This window comes from Tenrec ecaudatus, chromosome 10 (assembly GCF_050624435.1).
Source record: "Tenrec ecaudatus isolate mTenEca1 chromosome 10, mTenEca1.hap1, whole genome shotgun sequence".
NCBI lineage: Eukaryota > Metazoa > Chordata > Mammalia > Afrosoricida > Tenrecidae > Tenrec > Tenrec ecaudatus.
In genome coordinates, this window is record NC_134539.1 from 131,067,560 (window position 1) to 131,087,588 (window position 20,029).

General features: G+C 54.9%; 1 protein-coding gene across 1 annotated transcript; it reads right to left on the reverse strand.

The window, feature by feature from the left end:
* Positions 1 to 15,037: 15,037 nt before the first annotated feature.
* Positions 15,038 to 19,490, reverse strand: WFIKKN2 (WAP, follistatin/kazal, immunoglobulin, kunitz and netrin domain containing 2). The gene is made up of 2 exons (XM_075559637.1): positions 19,284 to 19,490; positions 15,038 to 16,558 (listed from the first exon to the last, which is right to left on the reverse strand). Exons 1-2 carry the CDS (start codon positions 19,488 to 19,490, stop codon positions 15,038 to 15,040), a joined length of 1,728 nt encoding a protein of 575 aa, XP_075415752.1.
* Positions 19,491 to 20,029: the final 539 nt, after the last annotated feature.

A 20,029-nucleotide genomic window follows, 5' to 3' on the forward strand; every position in this document is an offset into this window, starting at 1 on the left:
AGCCTTCCTCAAAGTCAAAATATATTTTGGCTTGAAATAAGCCACAGTTGCAGGCGCACCCACCATTAGGGACTTTCAGAGTCCCTCAGTGTTCCTACCGAGCTTGTTTCAGTGCAGGGGAAACAAGGCCCGACTTAAAAACCGCTCAGCGGAAGATCTGTAGTCTTTATGGGGATTAAATTCTATTAATACCAAATGTCTACCCTTTCCATTTGGGGGTGAGGATCCAACTCAATTGGGCCAAATACTGCTAAAATTATGAGATGGTTCTGGGAGGCCTCGTTATACAAAAAAAGACTTATTAGAATTTGAATTACAATTAGTAAGCCTCTGGCAGCCATTTCTCCAAGTTTCAATTTTAAGAGTTCACATTTTAGAAACTTACCTTAATACATATACCACACTCTATTAGTACTTTGAGATCATCTCATAATTGGACAAAACTTAGAAAACATTTAAGCAGATTTATGTCTGGAGGCTGCTTGAAATGATGGGTCTGTTTCCCTGGTTAACATAGTAATTTTAAATCATTTAACTCTTAGGTGGCTCATTTTCCTCAACTGCAAAATGGGTCGAGCGTTATCAGAGTGTGTCCTTGGAGAGCCCTGAGGAGGAATCACTTGGGAAGGTTGCCAGTGAAGAATCGAACGCGTGTTCGTGTTCACAGGGGCTTACAGTCCTGGGAACTCAGGAGCTCCGAATCTTATCCATGCATACTGCTCTTTGAAATCTGAAAACAAAATGATACAAAAGTAAATTGTATCAACATGTTGTTATTCATTCATTTGTATCAAAGGGGAATTGAATCAAAATTCTGTAACAATATCCCAAACATTTTCCTGTCCACATTTCAGTGAAACACACCACTAGGTTAGTCTGTTTAGCTCTGAGGCACTGAAGGGAATTGGTGTTTCGACATTCTTTTTCATACAATCAGCACATTGATTTAAACCACGGGTCCTCCAACTTTTTAAACAGGGGACCAGTTCACTGTCCCTCGGACCCATTGGAGGGCCAGACTATAGTTTAAAAAAAAAAAACCAACTATGAACAAGTTCCTATGCACACTGCACATAGCTTATTTTGAAGTTAAAAAACAAACGGGGCAAAAACACCCACCAGGCCGCATAAATGGTGGCCCGCCGGCCTTAATTTGAGGACGCCTGATTGAAACAGCCATTAATGCAGAGAGGTTTGCTAAGAGCGCCGAGACTGTTGTAAAACAAAGGGAAGTGATGGCTTCAACTTAAACAACTGTCTGAGCAATACCACGTGCCCCCCCCCCAAAAAAAAAAACAACCCCAAACCAAACACTGCCACTGAGTCCATTTCAGCTCATAGTGACCCTATAGGACAGAGTAGAATTGCTCCTTCGGGTTTCTGAAGTTATAAATATGTATAGGCATAAAAATCCTAGTCTTTCTCTCTCGGAGTGGCTGGTCTCAAACTGCGGGCCCACTCGCAGCCCAGGAGGCCACCAGAGCTCCTTGGCTGACCGACAGGAGGCGTGACCATGTGGCTCTGGTGGTAGGCCCGTGGTCAGGATAATGGCACCGCTGCATTTCGCAGGAAGGGAAGAGGAGGAGGCCTGTGCCGCTGGAGGGGAAACACTGAGGACTTGGAAGGCAAAGCCCACTCGGCCCGGCATTCTGAGCACACTACTCCACTGATAGAAGACGGCTGTCTGCAGAACAGAGAGCAGGTGTGAAATATTTTGGGACCGCCCTGGGCGTCCATTGCAGGTCACCTCCCTTCCGCATACGCTCCTCAAGGGTTTCACAAGCAGTGATGGAGAAACCACAGCGACAGAGCGCACTGCATGCTGCGTGGTGGTTGCTGGGCTTTGCACTGAACGGTAAAGCCAGACAGAAACCTCCCGTCCAGTCATCGGGTGGCAGCTGTCTGAAGGCTGATGCCCTACATGTCCTCCCACAGCTCTTGAGGTCTCCGTTCTCCTTCCTTGGTACTGTCGAGAGAACAACGGAAAACGTGGAGCCCGGGCTGCTTCCGGAGCCCACAGCTGGCTTGAGACAGCCCTCAAAGCACTCTTAGTGGGAGCCACGGCCTGCTGCTTTGGGCCTGGGAGAAAGTGGGACGTGCACATCAACGGCACCAGCATGCCTTCTGGGCACCGGCAGAGGAAGGTAGTTCAGTTGAGGGTGTGGCTTACGAAACGGAATTATATTAAACTCAAACTCACCGCGGTCAAGTCCATTCAGACACACAGTGACCCTATAGGGCACAACAGAACCGATCCTGTGGGTTTTCGAGGCTGTAAATCTTTACAGGAACAGAAAGCCTCGTCTTTCTCCCATGGAGCAGCTGGTGGGTTCAAACTGCTGACCTTGTAGTTAGCAGCCCAATATGTAAACCCCCTATGGCACCCAGGCTGCAATGGAATTAATGATGAATATCAACCATCTTGGTCTGGGGTTGGATAACCCCATGACACATGTTCAGCAGTTCCTAGCCACTACTGGTTTCTCTTTTATTTAAACACCTTTATTAGCATGTAATCTACATAGCATACAATTCACCACGTTTCTGTTTTGAGCTCAGTGTAGACAGCCTCCTCAGATGGTGTTTCCTCACTCCAGCCCTTCATTCTGGTGAGGATGAAGCTGGGGGCTTTGTTTTGTAATGAGCATGCCCTCCCCTGCCCACCCAGGCGCGCGTCTCCCCACAGAGCTCACCGCCTCTTCTAAGTTACTTGTTACCCCAGGTTCTGGTAACTCCTTTCTGTTTCCAGGAAGCACAGTAAGGGTCAGTACCATTTCAGTACAAGCTTCGATAGCTGTAAGACCTGGGCGGCCGTGCTCAAACCTTTGAGGACAGTCCGATTTTTGCAGGGCGATACCTGTGAAAAGGGCTTCCTTCACCCAGGGAAGCATCACATAAGAGTCTTATAAAAGATTAGAATAAGAGGGGCGGGGAGAGAGAGAGAGAAATCTCCCTGGGCCGTAAGTAAGTGTTGGACTACTGACCACAAGGTAGGCAGTTCAATCCTACCAGCTGCTCCACAGGAGAAAGATGAGGCTGTTTGCTCCCATAAAGACAGACAGCCTCAACAGAAAGAAACAAGACCCATACCACATACCTATATACAAAAACAAATTCAAGATGGATTAAAGGCCTAAATATAAACCCCGGAACCATAAAGATCGTCAGTGAAAAAATAGGGATAGACTTAAAGGCCCTAATACAAGGCACAAATACAGTACTGGGCATAATGAAAAATATCCACACGATGGAAGACAAGAGAGAACTGGAACCTAAAAATGTGACATTTATGCACAACAGAAGACTTCATCAAAGAGACCAAAGAGAAGCCACAGATTGGGAAAAAACATTTAGCAATGATTTATTAGATAAAGAGCTAATTTAAAAAATCTAGAGAAACTAAAACACCTTAATATGAAAAATACAAGGAGGGAGGGGGGAAATGAGGAGCTAATGCCAGGGGGCTTGGATGGGGAGTGGATGCTTTGAGAATGATGAGGGCAATGGATACACAATGATGTATGTATGGATTGCGATAAGAGTTGGATGAACCCCTAATAAAGCAATTAAAAAATAAGAAAAATACAAATAACCCAATAAAAATGGGTACAAACATAAATAGACATTTTATCAAAAGTGATCAACAACCATGAAGAAATATCCATTTTGTTAGCAATGAGAGATACTACCTCACACCACTGTTAACAAAATATTTTAAAAACCGAATAATAAATTCTGGAGAGGATGTGGAAAGGTTGGAACACCCACATATTGTTGGTGGATTGTAAAATCGTACGATCACTGTGGAAATCAGTATGGGACTTCCTTAAACACAAATCCTGCATTTTCTCTACTTGACAACAGAACACGAGTAGACACATGCACACCTGTTTATTTCAGCAATTTGTATAACAGCAAAATATGGAAGTAATTAAAAACTGACGATAGAGGGATGGATAAACTGGTACAGTCATCCAATGGAATATTATGCATCCATTAAAAATGATAATGAGTGTCAAACACCTTCAGAGGAGGACAAAATTAGAGAACTGTATGCTTAGCAGAGTCAGTCAGTCTCAGAGAGAGAAATGTCTTCTGACATCATTATTATAAAGGAAAAGAAAAGTGGTTTTCACACCAAAGGATAAGAATTTGGGGACAATACTGAGGGCAGGGTCAGGGGAAGGGGAGGACGGAGGGACAGGAAATTATGGAGGATGGAGGGTGGGAAAAGAAAAAATAGATCTAAATACAGGCATATATATATGTAAATATGTATATATGTGATGATGGGGAAACAGATCTATGTACATATATTTATAGGTTTAGTATTAAGGCAGCAGATGGACCTTGGGCCGCTACTCAAAGTACTCCCTCAATGCAAGAACACTTTGTTCTAGTAAACTGGCATTTCATGATGCTCACCTTCCCGATACAATCACTGAAGACAAAACAGGTGCATAAGCAAATGCGGTGAAGAAAGCTGATGGTGCCCAACTATCAATAGATATAGCATCTGGAATCTTAAAGGCTGTAAGATAAACAAGCAACAAAGCCCACATGGAAGAAGCACACCAGCCTGTGTGATCCTGAGGTGTCGATGGGATCAGGTATCAGGCATCAAAGACCCAGAGCAAAAATTATAATGTGAATGAAGGGGAGTGCGGAGTGGAGACCCAAAGCCCATCTGTAGGCAATTGGACATCCCCTTACAGAAGGGTTGTGGGGAAAAGATGGGCCAATCAGGGTGTAGTGTAGCAACGATGAAACATACAGCTTTCCTCTGGTTCTTTAATGCTTCCCCCCACCCCCCACAGGGAATACAAGACAGATAAACTCCTTGGGATCAATATTGAGCATACCAGAAGGGGAAGGAGAAGGTGGGAGGAGAAAGGGGGAACCGATCACAATGACCTATCCCAGGGGGATGGAGAACAGACAAGGAGGTAAAAGGAGACATCGGACAGTGCAAGACATGAAAAAATAATTTATCATTATCAAGGGTTCATGAGGGAGGGAAGGGGAAGAAAGATGTGTTAGTCTGGGTACTTTAGAGAAACAAATCCACATAAACTCATGTATAAGAGAGAGTTTTATATAAAGCTTACGTGCACATCAAGAAAACATCTCAACCCAGTGCTGCCCAAGCCCACAAGTCCAACATTAACCCATTAACCCATATATCCAATACCAATTCACAAGGTCCTCCATCTCACAAAACAGGCTCAATGATGCCGACTGCAAGAGGAAAGCCGAGTCAGTGAATGTGTAAACATCCCAGTGCTGGCAAGGGTCTCCACACGGCTGCTCCAGCACCCAGGGCTCCATCGGGGTAGGTCCATGTGGCTTCTCTTCAGGGATGTCTTGTAGGAAGTGAGCCTTGCCAGCTGAAGCAGGGAACTGGCTAAGGCAGCTGCACCCTGGTCTGACCATCAGAAAGCAAGAGATCAGAGAACTAAAAAGGTGAGGCTCACTGAGCCATTTATCTCTCTGCCCTTCAATTAACCCCACATGTGTTTATCTGCCAGGTTGGCGCAATAAACTAACTAACTCAGAAGGGAAAAAATGAGGAGCTGAGACTAAGGGCTCAAGTTGAAAGAAATTGCTTTGAAAATGATGCTGGCAACCTATGTACAAATGTGCTTGACACCATGGATGGATGGATTGTGATAAAAGTTGTATGAGTCCCCAATAAAATGATTTATAAAAAAGAAAACAAAAGCAAAAACAGGAATACTGTTTCCTGGAGTCCTGTTCCTGCTTCCATTCGATGAGCTGAGCTGAGCTGTGCTCATCTTTGTAGGCGTTATATCTCACAGAAAGGAGAACAACAGACATACATGTAAATGAAGAAAACCCCTCAAAAATCAAAGAAGGCCACAGCCTTGAAAACCCTCCTGACCTCTGACCCCTCGGACCTAAACCTCCCTCTGGGTAGAAAGGCAGTGAGTGGCTTGCGGTGAGCGTGCAGAGCCCTTGATAGGCTCAGCATCTGGAAGGGTAGCACTTCCACTCCCAAAGTTCATGGTCCTTCACCGCTGTTGCACCGTGTGACCTCAACGGTAGGTGGACAACAGCCCTTGGCCACAGCCATCAAGTCAATGCCGCCTCTTGGTGACCCTATAGGACAAGGCAGAACTTCCCCTGGGAGTTTCCCAGACTGTAACTCTTTACGGGAGTAGAAAGCCTCATCTTTCTCCCAAGGAGCTGGCTGGTGGTTTGAACTGCTGACCTTGTGCATCACAGCCCAACAAGTAAACCACCATGCTGTAAGGACCTAAAATGTACTTTCATGCTTTTTACACCAAGCATGGCCTCCCACTGGCTCAAAAATCAAAAAGAGCCTATTGCCACATGTCCATTCAACACAGTGACCCTATCAGCCAGAGTAGACCTGCCCCTCGGGTTTCCTAAGCTGTAACTCTGTAAGGAGTCTGCATCCTTCTCCCACAGAACGCCGGCTTTGGTTAGCTGGGGAGTGGCTAGCTCCCAAAGCACCAGGACGCGTTCTCACTCCAGGCACTGCTAGGAAAGAGGAATCTGCTCCAAGAATACAGTGGACTAAGAGATCAGCGTTAGGGAGAACGTGCAGTTTTGTGGATCCACTTGATTTGAAAAGCAACCACTGACAGACATCTGGCATTCCCAAAGTCATTGGCCCTGGCTTTTCATGATAACCCCTGCCTGTTCCTTTGTCCTACTGCAGTGGATCACTGAATGACTGGTGTTTCCAAAGCAGAGCCACCCATGATGGAGAGGAGTCAGCAGAGATTAGCTTCCAGCAGACTAAGACGAGGAAGAAAGGGCTGACAAAATGAGCTGGGAAAACTATGGTACAGCAAACACTTGTCTGCTGTAGCGCCAGAGGTAAAGCCCTTGGGTGGCAAAGGGGATTACAGCAGTTGCAACAAGGGAGCCAACATACAGGTAAGGGCCCCCTTGGCTCAGGGCTGGGTAATGCCCGTTCTGTTCCCAGGGCACCGACTCAGTGGTAGCTAACAGCAGCGCCCATGTGATAGTCCAGGGGTAAAGCCCACACAAGCAGTGCTCCTGACTGATCATCCAAGCAGGTTCCTAAATTCTTTCTCCAACCAGGTGTGGCCTGAAGAAAAGCCATCAGCCAGGTGCGTCGGCCAGGTGAGCTAGGGGCAGAGCCCTAGGGAGCGTCTGGAGAAGCTTAAAGGGAACACACAGGTAGAAGCACCACGCTATTTCAGAGAATGAAGCAGATGGAAGGACAGGCCATCTCCATCCAAGGAATGATCGGATCCAGTCATGAAGAGCAGTGAGGTGTGGGAAGAGCTGGGAGGGCACAGGACCCTGGGATTCCCAGCCCACTGGAGGAAGAACGTCTTCCCTTCATCTGAAGAGAAAAGCTTTGGGTGGGGGTGGGGGTGGGGGGTAGATAAAAGGGGCAGAGGAACTCAGAAAAGGAAGTAAACCCTCCTTGCCAGCCCTTCATCCCAGGGAGAGAGGCTGCCTTTGAATTGAGACAATTGGGGTTTTTCACTCTTTCCAACTTTGTCCTAGAAAAATAGACTCATCCCACCCTGGGGGAGGGGGAGGGGGTGAGAGGACCGGCAAGAAGTCCAAGGGAAAAGTGTTTGGAGGGGCGCGTGGGTGGGGAGGAGGGGCGGATAGGAGAAGCACTGGGATGACTGGGTTCCTCTTCCAACATAATGTTTTTCCCTTTAGGGCTCATGCTAGAACCCTCCTCAGGCTAGAAGCTCCCTCTAGAGGTCATCTTATTTGTTTTCCTGGCTTTATTGGGAAAAGAGAGAAAGAAAGAAAACCGAAAAAAGAGCTTTTCTAATTTTTGGTTTGAATCGTAATCACGGAGCTTCCCCACAGGGAGTGCTGGGGCACAGGCTGCTGTCCTCCGGATGGGCTGTTGAGTGCACAGACTCAGAGAGCTGCTGGCTCCCAGCTGTCCCCCATCACTGCACCTCCCGGGCCCAGGCCGCCAGGCGGTGTGGAGCTCAGCTGTGTGTGTTCCAGTCAGGCCTCTTGGGTGCTTGCCAGACCTTGCAGTTTGATATGAAGCAAAGGACCAGGCCCTGGAGGGAGAGATGGGTGCAAATCTAAGCCAGAAGTGAACAGACGCAAATAACTTGTCTCCTGGATCCCTTCCCCAGGCCTGGCTGACGCAGGCTGCCCTAAGTCTCTTTTGTTGTCATCCACCGAGAATACCGCCACCAGTGGGCCAAGCGCCTTCACGTGACCTGGGAGTGCTCCAAACAGCTCCGGGGCCTGTCGGAGCCGTGCCTCCCACTGCCCTCTCCAGCAGACACGGAGAACTTCCCTCCCTGAGGGAGAGGCTCTGAGCAGGAGGCTCCAGTCCACTTTCAAATCCCAGGAGTCTAGTAAGCCTGACTCCTGCAGCATCCGACTCTGCGCTTTGGGGTCAGACTTGGAATTGAAGCCCAATTAGCCTGTAGTAGCTTTGCCCTGTTAGCTTCAGTTTCCCAAAACGTAAAAGGGGCTGAAAAGGCCTACGTGCTAGCGTCGCTGTCAGGCTTGTGTCTGCTATCGGCTACTCCTGGTGAGAGGGGACTTGAAGACTCTTTCTCCCTTCCTATGGCTTCGCCTGAAGCCATCTGTGCAGCCTATTGGGGCAGGCAGATGTCCCCAGACCTGGCTTTCCATGACGGCCTCAGGAAGGGAGCGGGCCTGGTGGGTCACCAGTGAGCAGGGAGGAAGGCGGGTGGGAGCACATGGTACAGATGTGGAGGACAGAAGCCCAAGGCTCGGCCCTCTAAGCAGGACTGGATTTGGTTCCCTGGTGGTCAGGGACCTGGGGCAACTTCACCTGAGCTTCAGTTTCATCTCCTCTGAACTGGAGCAAATACTGAAGGAGGTAAATCATAGCTAGCTCGCAGCCATCAAGTCAATGCTGACGCCCAGCAACCCTGTAGGACAAGGTAGAACTGTGTCTGTGGGTTTCTGAGACTGTGACTCTTCAGGGGAGTAGAAAGCCTCTTCTTTCCACTGTGGAACGGCTGGTGGTTTTGAACTGTTGACCTGTGGTTAGCAACCCAAGGCAGACCCCACTATGTCACCAGGGCTCCCTATAGCTCCTCTAGGGTTATACATATTCACGTGGGGGGTTGAGCTCCTGTTAAGTTGTACCCCATTTTGGCTGCGATCCACATGGCCAGCAGTTCAAAGCCCCCAGCGACTCTGAGGAAGAAAGACCGGGGGGCGGGCGGGGGTATGTGTGTTCTACTCCCGTAAACAGTTACGGTTTCAGAAACATATAAAGGGGCACTGTGAGTCAGCACTGACTCTGTGTCAGTGAGTGTAAGTGGTACTCAAAGTTGATGGCGGGCATTAGCCCTGCCCCTGGGCAGCTGATTGGTGAAGGGTACCCACCTTCTAAATGGGAGCCCAGAAGGCACATCTCCCTGCCATGTCCCGTGCCAGCTGCCGTGTGCTCATCCATCACCAGCTCTTCCTCTGAGGTCACAGAGGAAGTGGGCGCTCCTGGTGGGCATGAGGATGCGCTGCGGCTGAGTCAAGGACCGCCTCCCGTGCCCCAGGGTCCTGTTGACACGGGAGTGGTGCTTGAAATGAGGGACTAGCTGGAGCTCAGCCCCTCGCTCTAGGCTGGGGAACTGAAACCAGGAAAGAAGGCGTCCTCTTCTCTTCAGCTGCCGAATCCTGCCTCTCACCTTGCTGTCCAAAGCCAGCTGTTAGGGGAGCGGCCATGGCCAGGAGCATGCAACAATGACCCCACCCACCCACGCCGACCTGGGAAGCCCCAGGACAGTGACTCCTGATGATCAGACAGGACACGCTGGTGACAGGAAGGCGGCAGGTCTGGTGGGATCTGCCACGCGTGAGGTGAGCTAGCCCAATAATCCAGAGCTGTAGGGCGATGTGAGGAGTCAATGGACACGATCCGGTTGCATGTCAACACCCACTCAGAGCTGTCAGTGTTCAACGCCCACCCTGCTCTTCACTCCTGCTGAGGGTCCTCAATAACACCCAGCCCCCTGCCGCCTTCCTGTTGCCCACAGACAGGAAACACACATTCCCTTAGCCTCTGCCTCCTTTAGGTCAGAGCAAGAAGTGGCCATGTCTCCCATCCCAACGCCCCCGTGAGCCACCAGGCCGTCGCCTTGAGAGGTGGAAGAGGCCAGGAAGCTCCAGAGCCCCCACTATCCTGACAGCCACCCTGAGAAAGCCCCTCTTCTGGGAGAGCCTGGCCTTGGTTTTGTCTCAGGGGTGGGGAGTGGGGTGGAGGGGAAGGTTGTGTGTGTGAGTCGGAGCTTAGTCCTATTTCCCACTTGTCTGAGTGGGCAGCTGGGGGCCTGCGTGCCAGCTTTCTGGGCCTGGGATACACAGACTCCAGCCTGCCCCGGAGGCAGAAGTACTGCGGGGCTCAGGAGCCAGAGCAGCCAAAGGAGAGAGGAGGTCCCCTTGCTCACCTGCCCATCCTCACCAATGTCCCTGCTGCCAGCGGGAGGTTAGCAGGAGGGGCATTTCTTCCTCCTGACACAGTGCTGCAGAGGGGACTGTCACTTGACCCCGGGCACATACCAGAATGAGGCCATGGCCAAGAATAGGACCCAGGATCCCTGCCGCCCTGCCAGCATGACTCACACATTCCCCAAGGAGGAGGGAGGTGGGTGGAGGAGGTATGAGCAGTAGAGGGAGGATTAAGAAGTTCTCAGCAAGGACAACCTTGTTGTCTGTTAGCCAGCAGCACAGCCCAGCCGCTGCTCCCAGCTCCACCCCTCGGCCACCCACAGGACCCCCAGGAGCAGAGCCTCCCACCACTGCTCTGCCTTGCAAGGGGAGAAGGAGACGGGGACTTGGAGAAGTGGCCTCAGCAGTTAGGAACAGCCAAGTCTTCCCCAAGGAGCCAAGTCCTTTGGGATGAGCAAGCCTGGGCTGATGTCTCACCCAGGAATCTAGGCCATGCCTGCTTCTGTGTGTGACGACACCATGTCACATGTGAGGCGGTAAGCCAGCCTTGGGGTGGGAGGTGTGGACGGCCAACCAGAAGGAGACTCTTTGGGGACATGTGGGGCCCTGATGAGATGGCTGCTCCTCACATGTCCTGGCCCGGAGTGCGAGCCTGTTTCATTCCGGGGAGGGGAGTGAGGGCGGGTGACATGCGCCTGGAGCACTCTGAGGTCAGGCTGTGTTGTGTGCCAACAACTCTGACCCGAAGCAACCCTATAGGCCAGAGTGGAATTGTCCCCCACGGTTTCCTAGGCCTCAGCTACAACTCAAAAGGTCAGTGGTTCAAACCCACGCAGTGCTTCCTGGAAGCGAGAGGCGGCAATCAGCTTGCATAGGGATTTGCAGCCTGGGAAGGCTTCTGGGCACTTCTACTGTCCTACAGGGTGGCCATGAGCCAGGTCTGTTGTACCCTTCACAGGGAGGGTTGCCAACCTTTCCCAGCAAGTCTCTGCTCACCACTGGTGTTTCGGTTACAGTCAAGTGCTGCACCATTGCGCCACCAAGGGGCCCAAGTCTCTTTGTCTAGGTCCCAACTCTGGCTCTGCCACTGGCCGGCTGAGTGGCCTTGGGCAGGTTTCTCAGCCCCTCTCGGCTCAGTTTCCTCATCTAGACCGTGCTAACGGCCCTGTGAGGAAGACAGCAGGAGACGCTGGCCGGTGCCTGGCACACAGTGGCACACGCTCCTTGTGGATGTTGGCAGAGACGCGGGACAGCTGGGAGGGGCACTTCTCCCGGCTTCAGGAAGTCACCACGGGGCGATGTATTTATTCCGTTCCACCCCCTGTCCCGGCACTCAGGCCCCACTGTCGGGGAGGGGTGACATCAGACTCAGCAGCAGCTGGCAGACAATGGGCAGAGTGTCCTGGGTGGCTGGAGGTGCTGGGGGTGGCTGAGAGTGGAAAAGCCAAGCTCAGGTGCCCTGGAGGCCTCTGGGCCAGAGACAGCCCACTAGACCAGGAAGCTGAGAGTCGAACAGAGAGGGTTTGGGATGGGAAGAAGAATGGGGGGGTTGTGGAGCCCAGTTAGATACAAGAAGAGGAAGCCGGTGTCCGGGGTGAGCTGTCCTCTGGGGCCAAGGAGGCCTTGGACCTGTCAGAGGCCCAGTCTCACGGTACTTCAAGGCCCAGCTTCCTACACAAGATGCAGTGGTCTCCCGGGGCTGCCTGGCCACCAGACACAGGACAGCAGCTCCACCTTTACGGAACACAGTGTAGATGCCAGGCGCGTGCACGGCCCGGGGAACAGAGAGGACTCGGACTTGGTTTTAAGGATGAATAATAGGTAAAGACCACACAGTGGGCTCAACCTTCTAACAGATTCTAAACCAGTGTGTCCATGTTTTCTGGGCCTGCCATCAGCCTGCGAGGCTGCTGGGTTGGATGTATCTGAGAACCACACAAGAAACCATCTGAAATAAAGACGAGCCCTGGGTGGACTCTGATGCTGGGACACCCAGGCGCAGAGGGAGGAGGATAGGGCTGGAGGTCCTGGGCCTGCCTGACACCAGGGGACTGTGAAGGTGAGGAGCAGGCATAGGGCAGCCTGCCCGGACCAGTCTTGTTTCCTGACTTTACAGGTGGACAAGGTTCATGGGGTCTCACTCCTCCAATGCCTGTAAAGTGGTCTCACTAGGCCTGCTTTACAGACAGGGAGACAGGAGGCCCCGAGCCCAGGGTCAGGCCTAGGTCTGACCCCACAGGCTGGGTTTTCTCACTCCACCAGGCAGGCTGGAGTGTAACAGGGACCCCAGTGTGTGTGGGTCAGGGTGGGGAAGAACTGTGTGTGGTCAGTGAGTTGTGAGCTCACAACCCTAACAGAGAAACAGAACAGGGCCTTGGCCCTGCTGTCCAGCCTGGCCCCAGGGCTCAGTCCTGTATCTGTGCAAATCACAGGGGGATTCGGTGACAGGCGAGGATGTGAGGACCCAGGGTTCGAGGCTGATGTTCACACCACCATGGTGGCCAAGTTCTGTGGCCAGTGTTTCCCCACGGCCCCTTGAAGATCCCCAGTCCTCTGTCTCCCTGCTCCAGGCCTCCCTCAGGCCCTGTACTAGGGATCCCCTCTCAAAGGGAGATGGGCTGGGTTGGACCTGATTCCACCTCTGGGCTGTGGCCTGAGAAGACCCAGGAAACTGTTGGGGGCAGATATGTCTTGTGTGACGCCGGTTTGCAGCCTGGGCCTTCCCAGCAGCAGGGCACCATTTCCTGAGAGGGTAGCGGGCACGCACAGGGCTTTGATCCAGGGTCTCCTCAGGGCTGGGCCTCACCCAGCAGCCCCCAAGGAAGGGAGACGGGTGCACACCCCTTCTCAGCCGAACCACCCTCCCCTCCCACCACCGTCTCCTCCACCTTGTCACCCCCAGACCCAGCTCCCTCTGTGGCTGGGGTTGGTTTCTGTGCCTAATTGTCATGGAGTGGGGGAGCACCAGGGTGACAAATCGGAATACCGACTCTCCACTCCACTGCATCCCACTCCTGCGCCTGTGCTGCGACCAGTCACTGGACACCCTTTTGCTCTCTTGGGCTTAATCCAGTGCCCTAGAGACCCCACATCTAGAGTCTCTGAGCTGTCAGGCATTCCTAAGGCAGGGATCCATCCGCCAAGGTCGTCCCAAGGCCAGGCTTCCCTTCCTCAAGATTACCAAAGGCAATTCCGTGCAGCCCATAACGCAAATGAACCACACCAGGACTCTGGATACAATGTAGCCTTTTAATGGGATGCCTTGCCAGGACCTGCTGCAGCTGTGGAGGGGCTTGGACAGATGAAGGGCTGAGGAGGGGACAGCATGCGGAGCTGACAGTCAATTCCCCAAATCTTCCCCCCTAGTGATGGGGTCCACACAGGGAGTCTGGAAACACACACACACACCACACACACCACACACACACACACACACACACACACACACACACACACACCACACACACCACACACACCACACACACCACACACACCACACACACCACACACACCACACACACCACACACACACACACACACACACACACACACACACACACACACACACACACACAAAAAATATCCCCAGGAGCTGCTACATCCGGGAAGGGAACCCATCCTCCCAGGCCAGCCCTAGCGCCTCTCGCTAGATCCCTCTGAGTACCACCAGATGGCAGTCTGGAGTAAAGCGGCTTCTCTAACCTGCCCCCCCTCTCCTCCCTTCCTGCTGTCTTAACTCACTCCTGCACTGCCCTGCACCCTGGCCCTCTCTCTTCCTGGACCGAAACAGATCCACTGACTTTCATCTGCTTGATTTCTAAGGAAACCGGCCGCATATGAAAGCATGCTGTCTGTCCAAGGGGACCCTCTGACAGCCATGGGCTGGTCCTGGGGGGATTTGTGCTGGGTCACTCGGAGTTGAGCCGGATGTAGACTCTCTCTGTGGTCAGGGAACTTGGCACGTAGGCAGGGTTCCGGGAGTAGCCATTGAGTCAGAGGGAATGGAGCTGGACCAACAGAGCATCCCAGGCAAGAAGTAGCCTGTGTCCTGCTAGTGGGTTGGGAGTTTCAGAGACTGTGGGCCGACAGTGCAGACCCCTTGTCCTAGCAGCCTGCGCTCGCGGAAGCTGTGTGCCTCGTTAGTGATGCCTGTCTCCTGCTTCCCACTGTCCACAGCCCTTAACGTGAACGGGCTGTCTGACCATTAGGGTCTGGGGCTGTGGGAGAATTTGTCCAGATGGGTTCATGGGACTTCCTTTCTGTCCCTGCCTACCACCTTCACTCCCCGACTCTCAGTCAACCCTTCCTGTGACTGGGCGCAGCCATCTCTAGAACCCTGGCGGGGGATACCTGGGGGCAGTGGCCAGTGAGTATGCCAGCAGCAAGGAGGCGGTTGTATGTGTGGTGGTACACAGCTCTTTTTGCCCCCTCAACTCAAAAAGACCCCAGGACAAGAAGTTGACCTGGATCCCTGTGGTGACGTTTCTGTCCAATGTGGGTTGAGATTTCCTAGCTACTCTGACCTTGCGTGGTTGTCCGACTGCAGGTGTTGGGCGGGGCGGGATGGGAGCGGGCCAGGTGGGAAGAAAGCAGGCAGGGTGGGGGCTCAGGGGGTGTCCAGGAGCTCCTTGAGGACGTCGCAGGTCTTCTTGTGCACGATCTCACGCAGCTTTCTGACCCGTCGGGCGCTGGACATGCCCACGAAGCTGTCGGGACGCAGCACGGCCATGCCGCCATCCACCTCGCCCATGATGATGAGGGGCGTCTCTCCCGCCGTCACGTTGGGGCAGGGGCAGGCCCAGTCCATGTGGAGCATGGTCACCTCCAGGGGCTCCCGGCCCAGGAACTGGAGGCCCATCTTCTCATCCTTGAGGACCTCGTCCACGGTCACCAGGGCTCGGCCCGCATCCGGCTCCTCGGTCAGCTCAGACACTCGGCCCAGGATGACAAAGTCGCTCCGGCAGAAGCTGGTGACAAGCTTCTGCCGGGGCTTGCAGGCCCGGCAGCGCTGGTTGCCCCGCGGGAAGGGGCAGGACTCCTCGCAGGCCTCCCGGCTCTCGAAGTTGTTGCCATTGCCCTCACAGCCGCCGTAGACAAAGGACTGGCACTGGCCCGTCTGGCCATTGTAGGCCCAGCGAGGGGCATAGGCCTTGCAGGGCCCCTGCAGTGCGGGCAGGCTGCACACGGCCCGCGGGCCCCTCATGCAGGCCAGCTCGCAGGCCTCGTAGGTCTCAAAGTGGTTGCGGCCATGGTCGCAATGGCCGAAAGTGAAGGCGAGGCAGTTGCCGGCCTGGGTGTCGAAGTACCAGCGGGTCTGCTCCTCACCACAGTCCTCGCTGTCCGGGGGCTTCAGGCACTCGACGGCGGGGACGGCCGTGCCATTGGCCCTGCTCTCCGAGGTGCCCGCGGCCTGGCCAGCCCTGACCACGGACAGCGGGAAGTCCGCGCGCAGGACCCCGGCAGCATTCCGGGCCGTGCAGGTGTAGATGCCAGCGTCCTGGGGCTGGGCATTGTAGATGACCAGCTGGGCAATGTTGGTGACCACCACGTTGCCACGCACGTGGTTGGGCCGCAGGATCACGTTCTCCCGGTCCTCCAGCTGCTTCTCCCAAGTGACCTCGGGCCGGGGCCGGCCCACCACGTCGCACAGGAAGCTCACCGTCTCGCCCACGGTGACCGACTGGTGTGCGGGGTGGTTGAGCAGGGCCGGGGCTGCCGTGTCCAGCGCCGGCGTCTCCGGCGAGGCTGTGGTGGGGTGCACAGTGGTCTCGGGCGGCGGGGGGCTGGTGTTGGGCCAGGTGAAGTGGTAGCGACAGGTGACGACGGCCAGGGTGATGCCCTTAGAGCAGGCTTCGGCGTCCATGTAGCAGCGATTGTAGTAGGTGAGCCCATCAGAGGCGCAGGTGAAGCTGGGCTCCTTCTCGCAGCGATCCCTGCACTTACACACGGGCTGGCCGTCCCAGACGTCGCACTCGGAGCCCTGCTGCAGGCACATGAAGCGGTCGCACGTGGCCTCCCTGGGCATGCCCACCGGGCCCTTCTTCCTCTTCACGTCCATGTAGCGGGCCGCCACGCAGCTCCTGGTCCCGCAGACGTTGGGGCAGCACTTCTCATAGGCCTCACACTCCTGGAGGGAACGAGGCAGAGGCTTGAGCAAGAAGGGGGAGTAGGAGACCCCGGGTAAGGGGATCAGGAAGCAGCAGTGCTTACCAGGAGCCACGGGCAGGTCAACACACTGGCAGGGGGCCTGCCCGCAGCACCTACTGTCAGGAAGCATTTGCTCACCTATTTCACCTTCTTCACACGCCTCAGAGGGGGTACAGCCATGAACTCCCCTTACAGGTGAACGGGACTTGTCCCGGGTCACACGGGCAGCAGTGTGGGAAGAGATCAGCCGCAGTTGACTGAACGGCGGCGTTTGTACAGAGGAGAGTGCAGCGGCTTAGAGAGGGGACACCCAAGTCGCCGCAGTGGGAAAGTGGAAGGCAGGCTTCCATCCCCAGATAGATGTGATTCCAAAACTCCTTCGTCACAGAGCTACCACAACAGGGCCCAAACTCGCTGCCATCCAGTGGATGCCGACTCATGGCGACCCTACAGGGCAGGGTGGAACTGGCCCCGTGAGTTTCTAAGACAGTCCCTCCCTATGGGAGTAGGAAGCCCCATCTGTCTCCTGCAGTGCGGCTAGTGGGTTTGAACTGCTGACCTTCCAGATCACAGCCCAACACACAGTCACTGCACCACCAGAACTGGAGGTGTCAGCAGCATGGCCCGCATGCTTGTCTCTTTTCCGTTCCCTGGCCAACTTGAAGTTACCATGCCAGCCACAGAGAGGGCAATGTCCGAACCCGCAGGGGCAGGTGTTTGAGGCGTTGTGCCCTGCCCTCCCCTCCCCTCAAGGAGACACACTCCACAGTAAAGACTGATGAGTGCCTTCCCCCAACAGCCCCCTCCCCCTAACTAGTTGGCCCCAGGTCTGTCTGATAGAGTGGAACTGCGTCCCACAGGACGATCTTTGGAGATGGCTGCTGATGAGAGGTGCCTCTGAGTGGATTCCAACTGCCAGTTTTTTGGTTAAGAGTCGAGCGCTTAACCACTTGTGCCACCACCCAGATTCTTCCAAAGCAGGTGTGCGGGTCCGAGGATGCCAGCTCTGGGCACCATGGGCCATCCTAGGCACGGGTTTCCAATGCGTGGGAGCATTTCACAGGGGAGAAAGAAACCCTGTGTGGCAAAGGTCAGCAGGACCGTCAGCAAGGACTTAGCGGCCGTAATCCCCTCTGCTTTGCTGTGGAGCCACGTAAGGCATTAGTTTAATTCCCTGAAATTAGCAACGTCCTCCTGGAGCTGGTACAAACAAGGATCTCACGAGATGCTTGCTTTCAACAGTAACGCGGGTGCCCGCTGGGCAGGCGGCCTGGCCCGCTCCTAATCCTCAGGCCTGGTAGTAACTGTGAGTCCCTCCCACGGGGGGGGGGGGGGCTGGCCTCCTGTCCTCTGGACTTGACTTTCATTTCAGCCTCTCTGACATTCCACATCGGCTAAGCAAGGGGACAGCCCCCGCCCCGACGGAGTGGAGCCGGTCCGCTCGACTTGTTTACTGTTTCCCCCTCCAGCTCAGAATGGGGACTCTGTTTTGCAGCCCTTGTTTGGCATGGACTTCTGGGTCACCCCAGGGGAGGCTCTGGGGCAGGGATGGCAGATTTCAGAGCTGGGGCCTGAGGGGGTAAGACCTGGTATGGGAGTCGGGCGCTGGAAGCAGGCCCGGGGTTCTTCTGTTGTTAAGAGACTGAGCAGGCAGCAACTTTGAGACTAAGAAGTTCAGTTAGTCTCAGGACCCCAAAGACGGGGTCCTCGGGCCTGAGGAAACCTAGAGGGGCCCTTGACTGTCACTGTGCATGTCAGGACCAGGGATATACCGTAGGTGTCCAAGTACGCAGCCTCACACAGAATCAGGCAGCGCCTCCTCGCTGCCCCCAAGTCCCTGCCTTATCAGGCTGTGCCCTGCAGCTGGCTTTGGGCCCAGGCAGTGGGCTCATGACATGACCTCCAGGCAACGGGAACCCTCGGCCGCCCTTGACTCCTCCTCTCTCACCCCCCTGCCCACTGGCAGCGCGTGGCCTCAGAAACCTGAGAACAGGACTCTGGGCACTGCCAGGCAGAGGTCTTCTCTCGCCTGGTGCCCCGGAGCCCCCTGGGGTGGGAGGAGCAGAGGGAGGTCTCTGCAATGCCCAGCAGCTCTCGGGGATTTGGTGCCATTCAAGAGCTGCGGAGCTGGCCAGACCATCCCTCCAGGAAATCCTTTGCCTGGGCAGGTGCCAGCCCCACCCAGGCCCTGGCGTGAGCAGGCAGCAGCATCCCTTAGCCTCAAGAGCGACCACCCCATAGCCCAGTGTGGTGCCCTGCGACGAGGAGGATGCAGGAACCGGGAAAGTGCACCGCCCCCGCCCACCACCAGGCCGGCCATCTTGCCTGACCAGTAGTAGATCACCTGCGGGGGGGCCATCCCAGGGGAGGTTAGGGTGCAAACAGGGCCAGGTGGCTGGGAGGGCAGGATGGAGCCTCAGCCTCGTTGGCTGTCAGGCTGACGGTTCCAGCCCCACCCCTCCATGGCTGACTGGATCTTTCTAGTGGCCACTCTCACTTGTAAAGGGGATGCCGGTGCCTGGCTGACATGTCTCTGCCAGCCCATGCTGCGTGCCCAGTGCCACGCTGGCTGGTGAGGCCAGGAACCCGCGATTCCCAGCCCCCCATGAGTGTGGCCACCACACCGCCCCTTCTTCTGGGCCGCAGGTGCCAGACAGGCACACTCCTCGTGTTCCCCTGTGGGCACTGCCACAGCCCCCACTCACCTGGTCAGTCTCACACTCGCGCTGGCAGGTGCTCTGGGCATCCACCCACAGGTTAGGATTCATGTCATTGGGGCAGATGCCAGCGTGGGAGTAACGGATGGGTGGCAGGGCCCCGCCTCGCGGGGGCACCCCCAGCAGCAGCAGCAGCAGCAGCGGCACCACCTGCCCCCAGCAGGACAAGAACCGGCAGGGACCCAGGGCCCACATGGTGTGGTTCGGTAATGGCCAGAGACCTCCCTGCGGATGCCGAAGCCCAGGGCCCACTCAGGTCTCCTGCTTCTCCAGGGACCGCAGACACCTGCCCTCGATGCCCCAGCAGGCTCCCTCCAGGCGGGGGTAGGGGTTGCAGCTCAAGCTGCCTGAGTCCGTGCAGCCTGCTGGGCCTGCCGGCTTCAGATAAAAGGAAGATCTGGGCGGAAACTCCCTCTCCTGGGGGTGTGCAGCCGCAGCAGGGGCCCCGGCTGGGTGGTTCTCCTGGGCGCAGCCAGGCCGGGAGGGAGCCAACCTGACGCCTGTCACAGGCTGGCTGCTGGAACCTGGTCCGTGGCCGGTTGCAGACTTGTTGCAGGAGAGCTGGAAGCAGTTGAGGCGGCTGTATCTGGCACGGTGGGGCACCTGCTTGATTTTGAGCTCCAGGAGGCTTTTAACCCCTTCAAGGGCCAGAAATGGCATGTGCTTTGGGGGGAGCTGGCTCCAGGACACGAAAGCTCCCAGTAAAGCTGGGATTTATTTCCCTTTCCCCACCC

Excerpts from the sequence above, each read along its gene's own strand:
- WFIKKN2 (XM_075559637.1), bottom strand. The coding sequence starts at position 19,490 with ATGTGGGCCCTGGGTCCCTGCCGGTTCTTGTCCTGCTGGGGGCAGGTG. Across the intron at positions 16,559-19,283 it reads GCGAGTGTGAGACTGACCAG|GAGTGTGAGGCCTATGAGAA; the intron begins GTGAGTGGGGGC and ends CGTTCCCTCCAG.